Source organism: Callithrix jacchus, chromosome 15, assembly GCF_049354715.1.
Source record: "Callithrix jacchus isolate 240 chromosome 15, calJac240_pri, whole genome shotgun sequence".
Taxonomy (NCBI): Eukaryota; Metazoa; Chordata; class Mammalia; order Primates; family Cebidae; genus Callithrix; species Callithrix jacchus.
The window spans coordinates 95425108-95438681 of NC_133516.1; the positions used below are offsets into that span (position 1 = coordinate 95425108).

Here is a 13574-nt window from a genome sequence, read left to right on the forward strand (position 1 = left end):
TTTACCTCCAAAAAGGCAGGGATTATAGAGGTGAGCCACCATGCCTGGCCACAACAGAATTTTACCCTCCCTAACTTTTCAGAACATCTCTTTAGAAAATAAACTAAAAAATTAGATTGTTTTCGCTTTTGAAGTATTTTTTCCATTTCTCCTTTCTTTTAAATGTTTGAATCCAGTTATCAGTCATTTTTTTCTGTGCTCTTCTTACTTCTTCACTAGATTATAAATTCCTTAAGGATAAACTTTTAATTAATTTTTGAATCAATATCATGTAAAGGAGAGAACACAGGCTTTGGAATTACCTGTATTTAAATTAAGACTCTAGCTCTGTAACTTTCAAGTTTCAGAACTAAAAGTTATCTTTCCTTTTGTAATATTAGTTTCTTTCTAAAACAAATATACTGAGATGAAACAGGTATCCCCTCGTAGGGGCTTGTGGGCTCCACAAGCACAAAAATAAATGAAACTCTTGAGTTCTTTAAGGAAAATTCCAGACAGCTGGCTAACTCTGAGAAGTAAATGACTTGTTAAGCAAAAATATAATAGCTTAAAACAGTAGTCAAGGAAGCTAGAATCACAGAATGATTGATTTTCGTTTAGAAACTAAAAATAGCATATTATTATATGCCACCGAGTTGTTTCTCAGAAAGCTGAAGGTAAGTATACCTCAGATAAGGGGTGGCTAAGATCTCAACTCTGACCACTGTTTATTTTTCTTTCTTTCTTTCTTTTTCTGAGGGGCCTGGAGAAACTCACATCCATGAGCCAAAGCTAACATTCTTGTCAGCATGCTGACTCCAAATTTATAAGGAAAGCTTCTCTGCCTTAACCAATTACAAATTAGAAAATGTTTGAATCTACCCATGATGTGGAAACCCTCACTTCAAGATATCCTACTCATTAGGCCAAAATCAATGTGTAGCCAAAATCTATGTATTGATTTATGATTTTGCCTGCAAACTACTTTCCTGAAATGTATCCCTGCCTTTAAAACCCTTACCTATACGCCATTGAGGTTATAGGGACTTAAGCTTTAGTGCCTGATTCTCTTGGCTTGGTACCCTGAAAAAAAGCACCTCCTCCTGCAGTCCTTTCTGTGCAGATCTGATCTTACTGAGTGGGGCAAGCAGACCCTGGCTGGGTTTGATAATAATATTACAAGTTACCTCAGAATACAAAGAAACATATAAAGTGATAAGTAGATGTTCATTTGTTCCTTATCAGCTTTCCTTCTCATTATTAAAAATCCTGAATTATTTCATAATATGCCTTGAATGTAGGGAACACTCAATAAATTTTCATAAAAGCAATAAAATATAAATATATATTTTATTTCAAACAGTAAATACACCCTTAATATTTATTTAATGTTAATGAAATATTTTAAATATATAGAATTCATTCAGTTAACTCCAAAAATGCACAATAATTTCATGAAATGATTATCATTTCCATTGGAAAATTATCAAAATTTCTGCTATTTTAATTTTTCATATGCAAGTAAAGGTATTCCTGAAATTATATTAAAATATAATAGAGATTGGCTCAGGAATGCTTTCAGGTAAATATATTTCTACTAAGGTTGTCAAAATGGTATATTTTTAAAACCCATAGGTATTTTCTAAAAATTACCACACTTCACATGAAATAATACTTCTAGAACATGTATCTGCCCTGTCCATTTTTGTGCCAGTTGGTACAACAAAGCCTGCTTGTAGTGAATTGGCAAAGAATCAACTTTGTCTCACATTCAAATGGATAATAATTTCTCTCAGGTATAGGGATTTTTTTTTTGTAAATATACCCATGACCAAAATTGTGATTATAGAAGGTAAAAAATAATCCAGAAGAAGTAGAAATCTGTCTCTCTCTTTCTCTCTCTCTCTTTATCTCTCTTTCTCACACACACACACCCCACAGACACACAGACACAGGCACACACACATGCACACACACACGTTTCTCAAAATCCTATGACAAGACAATGCATGAATAACTCATATCAAGTTTGAAGAAATAGGTACTTTCCAGACCTAATATACTTTCAGGGTATAGTATATAATGGGAATTTCTATCTGAGAACAAGATCTTATCAGTTTAATTTGGAGAAAGGCATATTTGAAACATTTATACCAACTCCAGAGGAGAGAAATGAAAGTTCTACCTCCAAAGAATTAGGAATCAGAGATTATTTTTCTGGCTGCATAATTATTTAATGATATTAAGTATAGTATAAGACACTTTAACAGTGCAGTTAGCCCAATAAACTAGGAATGCTTGATTCATGCCCTACTTTATCAAATAAAATCATATGACCACCATAAACAGAGACTATTAAGTAGAAAAGAAGAATTAAATCTTTAAAAAATAAAGGTTGATGAAATCATAAAAGGAAGAATCTAACAGCCAGATACAGTGGAGATAAGAAAGAGGAAAATATTAATATATCTCTAGACCTAAGGCATTGCCATCAGGATGATTTATCTTCTTGCATTCTTGAGTGACTTCATTTAAAATTTAAATCTCCATGAAAAGATGGAAGGAGAATCATCTTGTTTGGATTCCATCTGCTTTCCCATAGCAGGTTGTCTTCTGCATTTGCTCTCATCTTTGGCCTTGCATGCATAAGGTTTGTGCTTTCTGATAATTCTCTAGTGAAAGAGTTTACAAATTTAAGAATGAGGAAACATGGTCCTAGTTACATTTCTAGGCCATGGTCCTAGTTACATTTCTTACCTTAGTAGACTAAAGAGTACAGTTCTGAGAATATATAAATTTTATTTAAAATAAAGAGTATTTGGATTTCACAATTATAGTCACCACTTTGCTTAGGGTTATTTAATTTAAGGAAACACACACAAAAAGAAGAAATATTTAAAGATAAATTGGATTTTCCCCATGTAAGTAAAAGTGGACCAGAAGTTTACAAGTTGAACATATAGGTAACAGAAACTAAGTCTATGAATTAGAGCTAAACTTGCAGTTTGCAAGCCTGGAGTCTGTTAAGTATTTCACTGACATGTACTGATTACAACTTTGCCTATCAGATGAAAGGAAAGGCAGAATAGACTCAATCATCTCTCTTCAGAGCCTAAGATGCCTACATACTTATTAATCTTTTCCCCTGTATTTGTTAATCACATGTTTGCTTAGCCTTTATATAACATCATTGAACTCCACTCAGGATTATAAGAATATCACCTTTGCTTCACTACCCTTTTCTCTCATTTTTTATGTAACAGCATGTGTGAATGCTTAGTCTCATGTAGCCCACTTTGAGACATATTCTTAGTTTGTCCTGCGCCCGTATTTTTGAGCTATTAGTCCTCAAATTTGGCTCAGAATAAAACTAACTCTAAATTTTCTTATGTAATAGTGCTTGATATTTATACAATCAGTTGACACTCAGAATGAAGAATCATTATAACAAAAAAATGAAACTATAGAAAACTATAAAAAAACACCCAGCAGGGGTATACATATATACAAATATAAAAGAACATTGATTGCATGGAGCAACAATAACTACATCATATATGAATTATAATATCTATAAATGTAAAATATATAACAATAGCTCAAACCACGAAAGTAAATGAGTAGAGTTAAAAGTGTAATTGCCTAATTAGTTTTTCATGTCCCCCTTACAGATAAGACCAATTCACTGGAGATAGAGTTATTACTCAAATTAGTCTTCCTGAAGGCTCAGAGGTTAGAGAACTCCAAGCATAGTTTGGTCAGCAGGGGACTAGGGGAATAGATGCTACTGATTGGTGGGAATGCAATTATAGGGGTGTGGAAAATGGTCCTCATGTACTCTCTGTTTGGGAAGCCACAGGACAGGTTGAGTCATGAGTCATAAGTCTGGGTGGGGTCAGTAAGTGACCTGAATACAAAAGTCTGAAATATATCTCAAAAGGCCAATCTTAGGTTCTACAATAATGTTATCTGTAGGAACCATTGGGGAAGTCACGAATCTTGTAACCTCTGGCGAATGACTCCTAAGCAGTAAGGGTTTATAGAAACTATTCCTACATCCTATCGGGATTCAGTCCTCTCTCATAATTCTAATCTCATGGCCTTCCATTAGTCTTACAAAGGCAGTTTTTGGTTTCTGAGCAAGGAAGAAGTTAGTTTTAGGAAGGGATTATTATCATTTCTGTTTTCAAGTTAAACTATCAGCTAAATTCATCTCATGACTAGCTTGGCCTATGCCCAAAAGTGAGTAAAGACAGCTTCTGAGGCTAGAAGTAAATGGAGTCAGCCATGTTGAATTTCTCTCTACTAGGTATTCACCCAAAAGAAAGGAAATCGGTATATTGAGGGCATATCTGCACATCTATGATTACTGCACCATTATTCACAACATCTAAGATTTGGAAGCAACCTAAATGTCCATCAACAGGCAAATGGATAAAGAAAATATGATACTTGCACACAATGGGGTACTTTGCTTCCATAAAAAAATGAGATCCTGTCTTTTGCAAAAACTTAGATGAAACTGGAGGTCACTGTATTAATAAAGTAAATAAACCAGACACAAGAAAACAGATTGCATGTTCTCAGTTGTTCATGAGAGTTAAAAATTAAAATAAACTCATGGAGATTGAGAGTAGAATGATGGTTACCAGAGGCTGGGAAGGGTAGTGGGCAGGCAGGGCAGGAATGGTTGATTAATAGGTACAAAAAAAAAAATAGAAAAAATAAATAAAATCTATTATTTCATAGTACAAGTGGTTTAGTACAGTCAATAATAATTTAATTGTGCATTTAGAAATAAAAAATTATAATTTGATTGTAACACCAAGAATAAGTGCTTGAAATGATGGATATCTGATTTACGTTCATGTAGTTGTTATACACTGCATGCTTGTATCAAAACATCTCATACCTTATAAATACACTTACTATGTACTCACAAAAATTAAAAATTAAAAAAAATTAATACTAACTTCACTCAACAGACATTTGATATTTTTCTTTTACTGATTTATAATACTTTGCTCAATTATGGGGTGCATTTGTATTTGTTACACACATACAGTGTATAATGGTCCAGTCAGAGTATATGGAATATCTATTACCTTGAGTAATTATCTTTTCTTAACGTTGGTAACATTTCAAGTCTTCTATTCTTGCTATATCTCTTTCTTTCCCACTCCCACCCTCATATTCTTCCCAGTTTCTTGTATTAATTACTTTTTTCCTCTATCTCCATGAAAGCAACGTTTTTTAGCTTCTGCATTAGGGTGAAGAGACGTATATTTGTCTTTCTGTGCTTTGCTTATCTACTTAATGACATCTACTTTCATCTGTGTTGCTGTAAATGACATGCTTCCTAATGGCTGTGGGGTATTATATTGTACATATAAGCCATATTTTTTCATTCATTTGTTCATTGATGGACACAAATTGATTTTTTTCTTTGCTATTGTGAATGATACTGCAATAAAACGTTAATGAAGGTATCCCTTTAATGTACTTAATTCTTGTCGTTTAGGTAACACCAAGTAGTTGAGTTGTGGTATTGTATGGTATTTCTATTTTTAGGCTTCTTTTTCCCCCCAAAATCTCTATAGTGTTTTCCTTAATAGTTATACTAATTTACATTCTTAGCAACAATGTATAAGAATTTTCTGTTCTCTACATCCTTGCCAGTATCTTTTATTTATTTTTTTGACCTTTTAATAAAAGCCGTTCTATTAAGGGTATCATAATACTTACTGTTTTTTGATTTGCATTTTTCTGATGACTAGTGATGTCAAGCATTTTTTCATGTGCCCATTTGCCATTCATGTTTCTTCTTTAGAGAAATGTCTATTCATGTTCTTTGCTTACATTTTTATGTGATTATTTGTTTTTGTTTCTTTATTATTTAGTATTTCTTTTATATTCTGGATATTTGTCCCTTGTCAGATGAAAAGTTTCCAAATATTTTCTTTCATTCAATAGGTTGTCTGTTCACTCTGTGGGTTGTGTTCCTTTGCTGTGTATAATATGTTTTTAGTTTAATATAATCCCATTTATCTATTTTTTATTTTTGTTGTCTGTGCTTTTGAGGTCATAGACATAATGTATTTGCCTAGACCAATGACCTCAACTATGTTCCATATGTATTCTTCTAGATGTGATATAGTTTTCAGTCTTACATTTGCTTTTTTCATTCCTCTTTAGTATGATATTATTATATGGTAAGAGACAGGAGTCCAAATTCCTTTTTCCACATATAAATATCCAATCTCCCCAGCACTTGAAGAGGGTGTACTCTCTGTAGGATATCTTTTTGGTGCTTTTGTTGAAAATCAGTTAGCTGTAAATATGTGGGTTTATTTCTGGGTTCTCTATTCTGTTCCTTTGGTTTATGTATGTCCATTTTTATACTGACCATTTCTTTTTATAGCTTCGCAGTATATTTTGAAGTTCACGTAGTGCAATGCTTTTAGTTTTATTAGTTTTGCTCAGAATTGCCTTAACTCTCCTAGACTTTTTGGTTCCATACAAATTTCAGAATTTATTTTTATTTCTGTAAAATATGACACTGATATTTGGATAGAAATTGCATTGAATCTGTAGATTGCTTTGGGTAGTATGTTTGTTTAAACAATATTAATTCTTGTGATCAATGCGCATAGGATGTCTTTTAATTTGTTTGTGTGTCTATAATTTCTCTCATTTATGTTTTGCAGGTTTTTTTTTGTAAAGGTATTTTACCTCCATGGTTAAATTTATTCCTAGAAATTTTACTTTATTTAAATCTATTGTAAATAAAATTGCTTTCTTGATTTTTCTTTTTAACTCCTTCATTACTGGTGTATAGAAATCTGATTTTTGTATGTAGATTTTTGTATTCTACAATTTTTACTGAATGTATTACTCCCAAAAGTTTTTGTTGTGTATGTGTTTTTTTCTAAATATAAAATTATATAATCTGCAAAGAGGAATAATTTGACTTCCTCTTTTACATTTTGAATGCCATTTATATTTCCCTCTTACCAGAACTGCTCTGGTTAGGACTTCCAGCACTATTTTGAAAGCAATAAAAGTGCCTATCCTTATCTTGTTCCAATTCTTAGAGGAAAGGATTTTAACTTTTCTGCATTCAGTATAATGTTGGCTATGCCTAGTTTATTGAGAGGCTTTATCATGAAGGAATGTTGAATTTTATCAAACACTTTCTCTGCATCTATTGAGATAATCAGATGTGATGTATTATACTGATTGATATGTGTTTATTGAACCATCCTTATATCCCTGAGATGAATCCCATTTGAATATAGTGCATCATTTTGTTGATATGCTATTTGGATTAGGTTTACTGGTATCTTCTTGAGGAATTTTGAGTGCATGATCGTTAGAAATATTGATGTATAGTTTTATTTATTTGTTATTTTCTGTTGTTGTGCATTTGTTTGGCTTTGCTATCAGGCTAATGCTGGATGCATAGAATGAGATAGGAAGAATTTCCTCCACTTCTGTTTTTTTGGAATAATTCAAGGAGAGTGAGCTTTAGTTTTTTTGTACATTTTGTGGAATTTGGCAGTGAACCCATCTTGCTAAGTTAATGTGTCCAGGAATTTAGCTACTTACTCTAGATTTTTCAATTTGTTAGTGTAAAGTTGTCCATTATTGTCTGATGTCTTTATCTCTTGCTAGACTTGGGAAGTTTTTATCTACTGTTTTGTCAAATAAGTTTTCTTTCATTCTCTTTCCATCTTCCATGACCTCAATAATTCAAATATCTATTCACTTTATTGTGGCCCATATGTCACTATTTGTTTTCTTTTTTGTATTATTTTTTAAATTTTATCGTGTTGTCTAAAAATTTCTGAGATTCTTTCTTCTGCTCAATCTAGTATATTGTAGCTTTAAAATGCATTCTGTATTTTATTTAATATATTCTTCAGTGTCAAAATCCTTGATTTTCAGTATTTCTGGGCAAGATGGCAGAATAGGAACAGATCCAGTCTGCAGCTCCCAAGACCAATGCAGAAGGTGAGAGATTTCTGCATTTCCAACTGAGATACCTGGTTCATCTCATTGGGACTGGTTAGACAGTAGGTGCAGCCCATGGAGGGTAAGCAGAAGCAGGGTGGGGTGTCACTTCACCCAGGAAGTTCAAGGGGTCAGGCGACTTCCTCCCCTAGCTAAGGGAACCCATGAGGGACCTTGTGGTGACGGACAGTACGTTGCAGCCCAGATGCTACACTTTTCCCATGGTCTTTGCAATCTGTAGACCAGGAGATTCCCTCGGGTACCTACACCACTAGGGCCTGGGTTTCAAGCACAAAATTGGGCAGCCTTTTGGGCAGAAACTGATCTAGCTGCAGGAGGTTGTTTTTTATAACCTAGTGGTACCTGGAACACCAGCGAGACAAAACCATTTACTAAAGGGGGTCACAGCCTTGGAGCCAAGCAGTCTTGCTCAGTGAATACCAACCCCATGGAGCCTAATAAGCTAAGATTACTGACTCGAAATTCTTGCTGCCAGCACAGCAGTCTGAAATTGACCTGGGACACTCCAGCTTGGTGAAGGGAAAGGTATCCACCATTACTGACACTTGAGTAGGTGGTTTTCCCTTCACAGTGTAAACAAAGCCACCATGAAGTTCAGACAGTGGGGAGCCCACCACAGCTCCACTAAGCTGCTGTAGCCAGACTGCCTCACTAGATTCCTCCTCTATGGGCAGGGCATCTCTGAAAGAAAGGCAGCAACCCCAGTAAGGGGCTAATAGATAAAACTACCATCTCCCTAGGACAGAGCACCTGGGGGAAGGGATAACTAAGGGCACAGCTTCAGCAGACTTAAATGTTCTCTGCCAACTCTGAAGAGAGAAGCAGATCTCCCAGCACAGCACTCAAGCTCTGCTAAGGGACAGACTGTCTACTCAAGTGGGTCCCTGACCCCTGTGCCTCCTGATGGGGAGATGTCTCCCAGCAGGAGTCAAAAGACACCTCATACAGGAGAGCTCCAGCTGGCATCTGCAAAGTGCCTCTCTGGAATGAAGCTTTCAAAGGAAGGATCAGGAAGCAATCTTTGCTGTTCCGCAGCCTCTGCTGATGATACCCAGGCAAACAGGGTCTGGAGTGGACCTCTAGCAAACTACAGCAGACCTGAAGAACAGGGTCCTGCCTATTAAAAGGAAAAATAACAAACAGGAATAGCATCAACATCAACAAAAATGACTGCTACGCAAAAACCCCATCCAAAGGTCAACAACATCAAAGACCAAATATAGATAAATCCACAAAATGAGGAAAAAACAGCACAAAAACCAGAATGCCTTTTCTCCTCCAAAGGATCATAATTTCTAACCAGCAAGGAAACAAGATGGGATGGAAAATGAGTTATATGAATTGGCAGAATTAGGCTTCAGAAGGTGGGTAATAACAAACTCTTCTGAGCTAAAGGAGTATGTTTTAACCCAGTGCAAGGAAGATAAGAACCTTCATAAAAGGTTACAGAAACTGCTAACTAGAATAACCAGTATAGAGAACAACATAAATGACCAGATAGACATGAAAAACACAGCATGAGAACTTCATGAAGCATAAACAAGTATCAATAGCTGAATCGATCAAGCAAAGAAAAGGATATCAGAGATTGAAAATCAACTTAATGAAATAAAGTGTGAAGACAAGATTATAGAATAAAAAATGAAAAGGAACAAACAAAGCCTCCAAGAAATGTGAGACTGTGTTAAAAGACTAAACCTATGTTTGATTGGTGTACCTGAAAGCAAAGAGGAAAATGGAAGCAAGTTGGAAAACACAGTTCAGGATATTATCCAATAGAACATCCCCAACCTAGCAAGAAGGCTAACATTCAAATTCAGGATATACAGAGAACACCACATAGATACTCCTCGAGAGGAGAGAGGAGCAACCCCAAGACACATAATCATCAGATTCGCTGAGGTTGAAATGAAGAAAAAAATGTTAAGGGCAGCCTGAGAGAAAGGTCGGGTTACCCACAAAGGGAAGCTTGTCAGACTAACAGTGGATCACTCTGCAGAATCCCTACAAGCCAGAAGAGAGTGGAGGCCAATATTCAACACTCTTAAAAGAATTTTCAACCCAGAATTTCATGTCCAGCCAAACTAAACTTCATAAGTGAAAGAGAAATAAAGTATTTTACAGTCAAGCAAAGGCTGGGGGATTTTGTTGCTACCAGGCCTGCCATGCAAAAGCTCATGAAAGCAGTACTAAATATAGAAAGGAAAAACCAGTAGCAGCCACTGCAAAAACGTACCAAAATGTAAATATTATTACACTGTGAAGAAACTGCATCAACTAGTGTGCAACAACATAACCAAATAGCATCATGATGAGAGGTCAGATTTACACATAACAATACTAACTGCATATGTAAATGGGCAAAATGCTCCAATTGAAAGACAAGGATTGGCAAATTTGATAAAGAGTCAGACCCATCCTGTATTAAGACCCATCTTGTGTGCAAGGACACACATAGGCTCAAAATGGAGGGATGGAGGAAGATTTACCAAGCACGTGGGAAGCAAAAAAAAGAGAAGGGATTGCAATCCTAGTCTCTGATAAAACAGACTTAAAACTGACAAAGATCAAATAAGACAAAGAAGGGCATTACATAATGGTATAGGGATCAATGCAGCAAAAAGCTAACTATCCTAAATATATAGGAACCCAATACAGGAGCACCCAGATTCATAAAGTAAGTTCTTAGACACCTATAAGGAGACTTATACTCCCACACAATAATAGCAAGAGATTTTAACACTCCCCTGTCAATATTAGAAAAATGAATGAGACAGAAAATTAACAAGAATATTTAGGACTTGAACTCAGCTCTGGACCAAGCGGACCTGATAGACATCTACAGAATTCTCCACTGCAAATCAACAGAATATACATTCTTCTCAGCACCACATAGCACTTATTCTAAAATTGACTACGTAACTGGAAGTAAAACACTCCTCAGCGAATGAAAAAGAATGGAAAGCATAACAAACAATCTCTCAGACCACAGTGCAATCAAATTAGAACTCAGGATTGAGAATCTCACTCAAAACAGTACAACTACATGGAAACTGAACAAGCTGCTCCTGAATGACTACTGGGTAAATAACAAAATTAAAGCAGAAATAAATAAATTCTTTAAAATCAATGATAACAAAGATACAATGTATTAGAGTCTCTGGAACACAGTTATAACAGTGTTTAGAGGGACATTTATAGCACTAAATGCCCCCAGAAGAAAGCAGAAAAAATCTAAAATCAATACCCTAACATCACAATTAATATATAGAGAAGCAAGAGCAAACAAATTCAAAAGTAGCAGAAGACAAAAAATAACTAAGATCAGAGCAGAACTAAAGGAAATAGAGACACAAAAATCTCCTTTAAAAAAGAGATTTTTAAAAAAAAATCAGTGAATCCAGGAGTTGGTTTTTTGAAAAGATTAATAATATAGATAGACCATTAGCCAGACTAATTTCAAAAAGAGAGAGAGAAGAATCAAATAGACACAATAAAAATGATAAATGGGATATCACCAATGATACCACAGAAATATAAACTACCACCAGACTGAGCAATCCCATGGCCCCTGGACTATGTGCCCTGGCACAGGGTGACATGGGCAAGACCAGGCCAGATGGGTTTGTTCTCAGGTCCCCTGATAGTATGTGAAGGTACCAGGCATAGTAGGCAGGTGTGTGACCATCCCCAAGCCAGTAGCAGAATGCTTGAATTAGGGACAGCCTGCCACTGGCAAAGGTAGTGTGACTTTCTTAGGTCAGCAGGTGGAAAACACATGTGCCACTTGTGCCTCAGCTCCAGCAGTGGTAGCTCATGCTTTGGTTGTGTCTTTGCTCTGGCAATGTCAGCTCATGCCTTACTTGTGCCTCAGCCTGTACTTCTCTTCTACTTCAGGCTTGGCACCACTGAGCCTCAAGACAGTCTGAAGCCTGTTCCAGGAAGGGCTCTAAAATGGCACCTCACTGTAACTTTCTAGGTCTCAGGGAGCATGTGGGACCAAGTGTGAGCTTCCTCTCTGAAGCAGTGCTATCACACAATCTCTAGATGCTCCCTAGTTAGTTTCATGGCTTGTGAATGTTAAGGGGCTCTCCCATAGCTAAGATCATAAAAGTCCATGGTGTGGGTGTGGACAGCTGAGGGTCTCTCACTTACCCTGTCCTACGTTGAGGAGTCTCTTTTGGCTCCCAGGCAATCCGAGCCAAATAGGCTGCCTTACTTCTTTCCTCTTATTTGCTTTAGTTATTTCCAGTCACTTGTTTTGTTGTTGAATTCCTATATTGTCTCTTGGATGATCTATTAAAAATATGATTACTCAGTATTTTGGTTCTTAGGAAGGTACTTACAGTCAGCTGTCCTGAAGCTCCTGATAATAGATATTTTAAAATAGTACCCTCATAACTGATAATTACACAGATTTTTCAAATGAGCATATAACTCATTTCAAAATAAAGCTATGAAAAGATGCTCAGCATATTTAATTATATCCAGATAAATTATGCAGTCACTAGAATTGCTGAAATAAAAGACCAGCAGCACAACATGTAGGAGGAAGTGCAAAGCAATCAGAGCTCTCATATACTGCTGGTGTCATAATAAAATAAAACATACAATTAACTTATCACCCAACAATTCCCAAAGGTTCCCCCAAGAAAAATATAAACAGATTTTAACTAAAAAAACTTATACATGTTTTAGAATGAACGAATGTTAACGAAAGAATGTTAATTGAAATGTCATTCAAAATAACAAAAAATTAAAAAATCTAAATATTCATCAAAAGGATAACAGAAAAATAAAATATGATATATATAGGCATTGAATACTATTTAGTTATTATAAGGATAAAATACTGATACGATTGAATACATATATGTATCTTAAGGTTTTCTTGTATTAAAAAACAATTTGAAGAGTACGTACCATACTGTTTTATTTCTGCGATTTCAATAACAGGAAAAATAAGTCTACAAGTATAGAAATCAGAAAAGTGCTTGGCTTTAGGAGTGAGAAAAAGAAAGACAGACAAAATAGATGAAAGGATAGAGTTTCCCAAAAGAGAATTATAATCTATTTAAGAAGATCAAATAACACTGTAAAAGTGAATAATAAATTATTTAAAAGTTAACTCAGTAAATGTGTTTAACACATTCAATTAAAATAAAAAAGCATAGAAATATGGAAATGCAGGAGAGATTGGAGTACATCAAAAAAACAGTGTGTGGATAACTGTAAATAAATAAAACTACACACAGCAATAATTGTGATTTTTGTAAGTTTAAATTATATATAGACATGAAAATCTAGAGAGCTCTAATGATGAAGGTTGAGAGTTGAGTAAATGGAGTTTAAAAGTTCTAGTTTTCTTTCATATTAGTAAAATGTAAATGTATTTATTTCTATTATATTAAATAAATCAATGGTAAAAAGAAGAGAGTACATAAATAGTATTTAAACAGAAAGAAAAATAAAATGACAAAGCACTGATAAACTGAAAAAATAAAAGGAACAAGAAAATGAAGTAGATGGTCAAATTAGCAAATCAATGGTAATAAGTTAGA

The 13574-nt window shown here is 35.0% G+C and overlaps 1 protein-coding gene across 15 annotated transcripts in view; it reads left to right on the plus strand.

Annotated features, from left to right (window-relative positions):
- LOC108588543 (serine/threonine-protein kinase Nek4-like) overlaps nucleotides 1–13574 on the plus strand; it is a 272894-nt gene that overhangs the window by 115079 nt on the left and 144241 nt on the right. For 14 of the 15 annotated variants that reach the window (XM_078350157.1, XM_078350159.1, XM_078350160.1 and 11 more), the window contains one exon: nucleotides 7927–7992. The exons of the other annotated variant lie outside the window; for it this stretch is intronic. In XM_078350157.1, the coding sequence (XP_078206283.1) occupies nucleotides 7927–7992 (66 nt within the window). The remainder of the gene's footprint in view (nucleotides 1–7926; nucleotides 7993–13574) is intronic. 15 annotated transcript variants of the gene reach the window in all.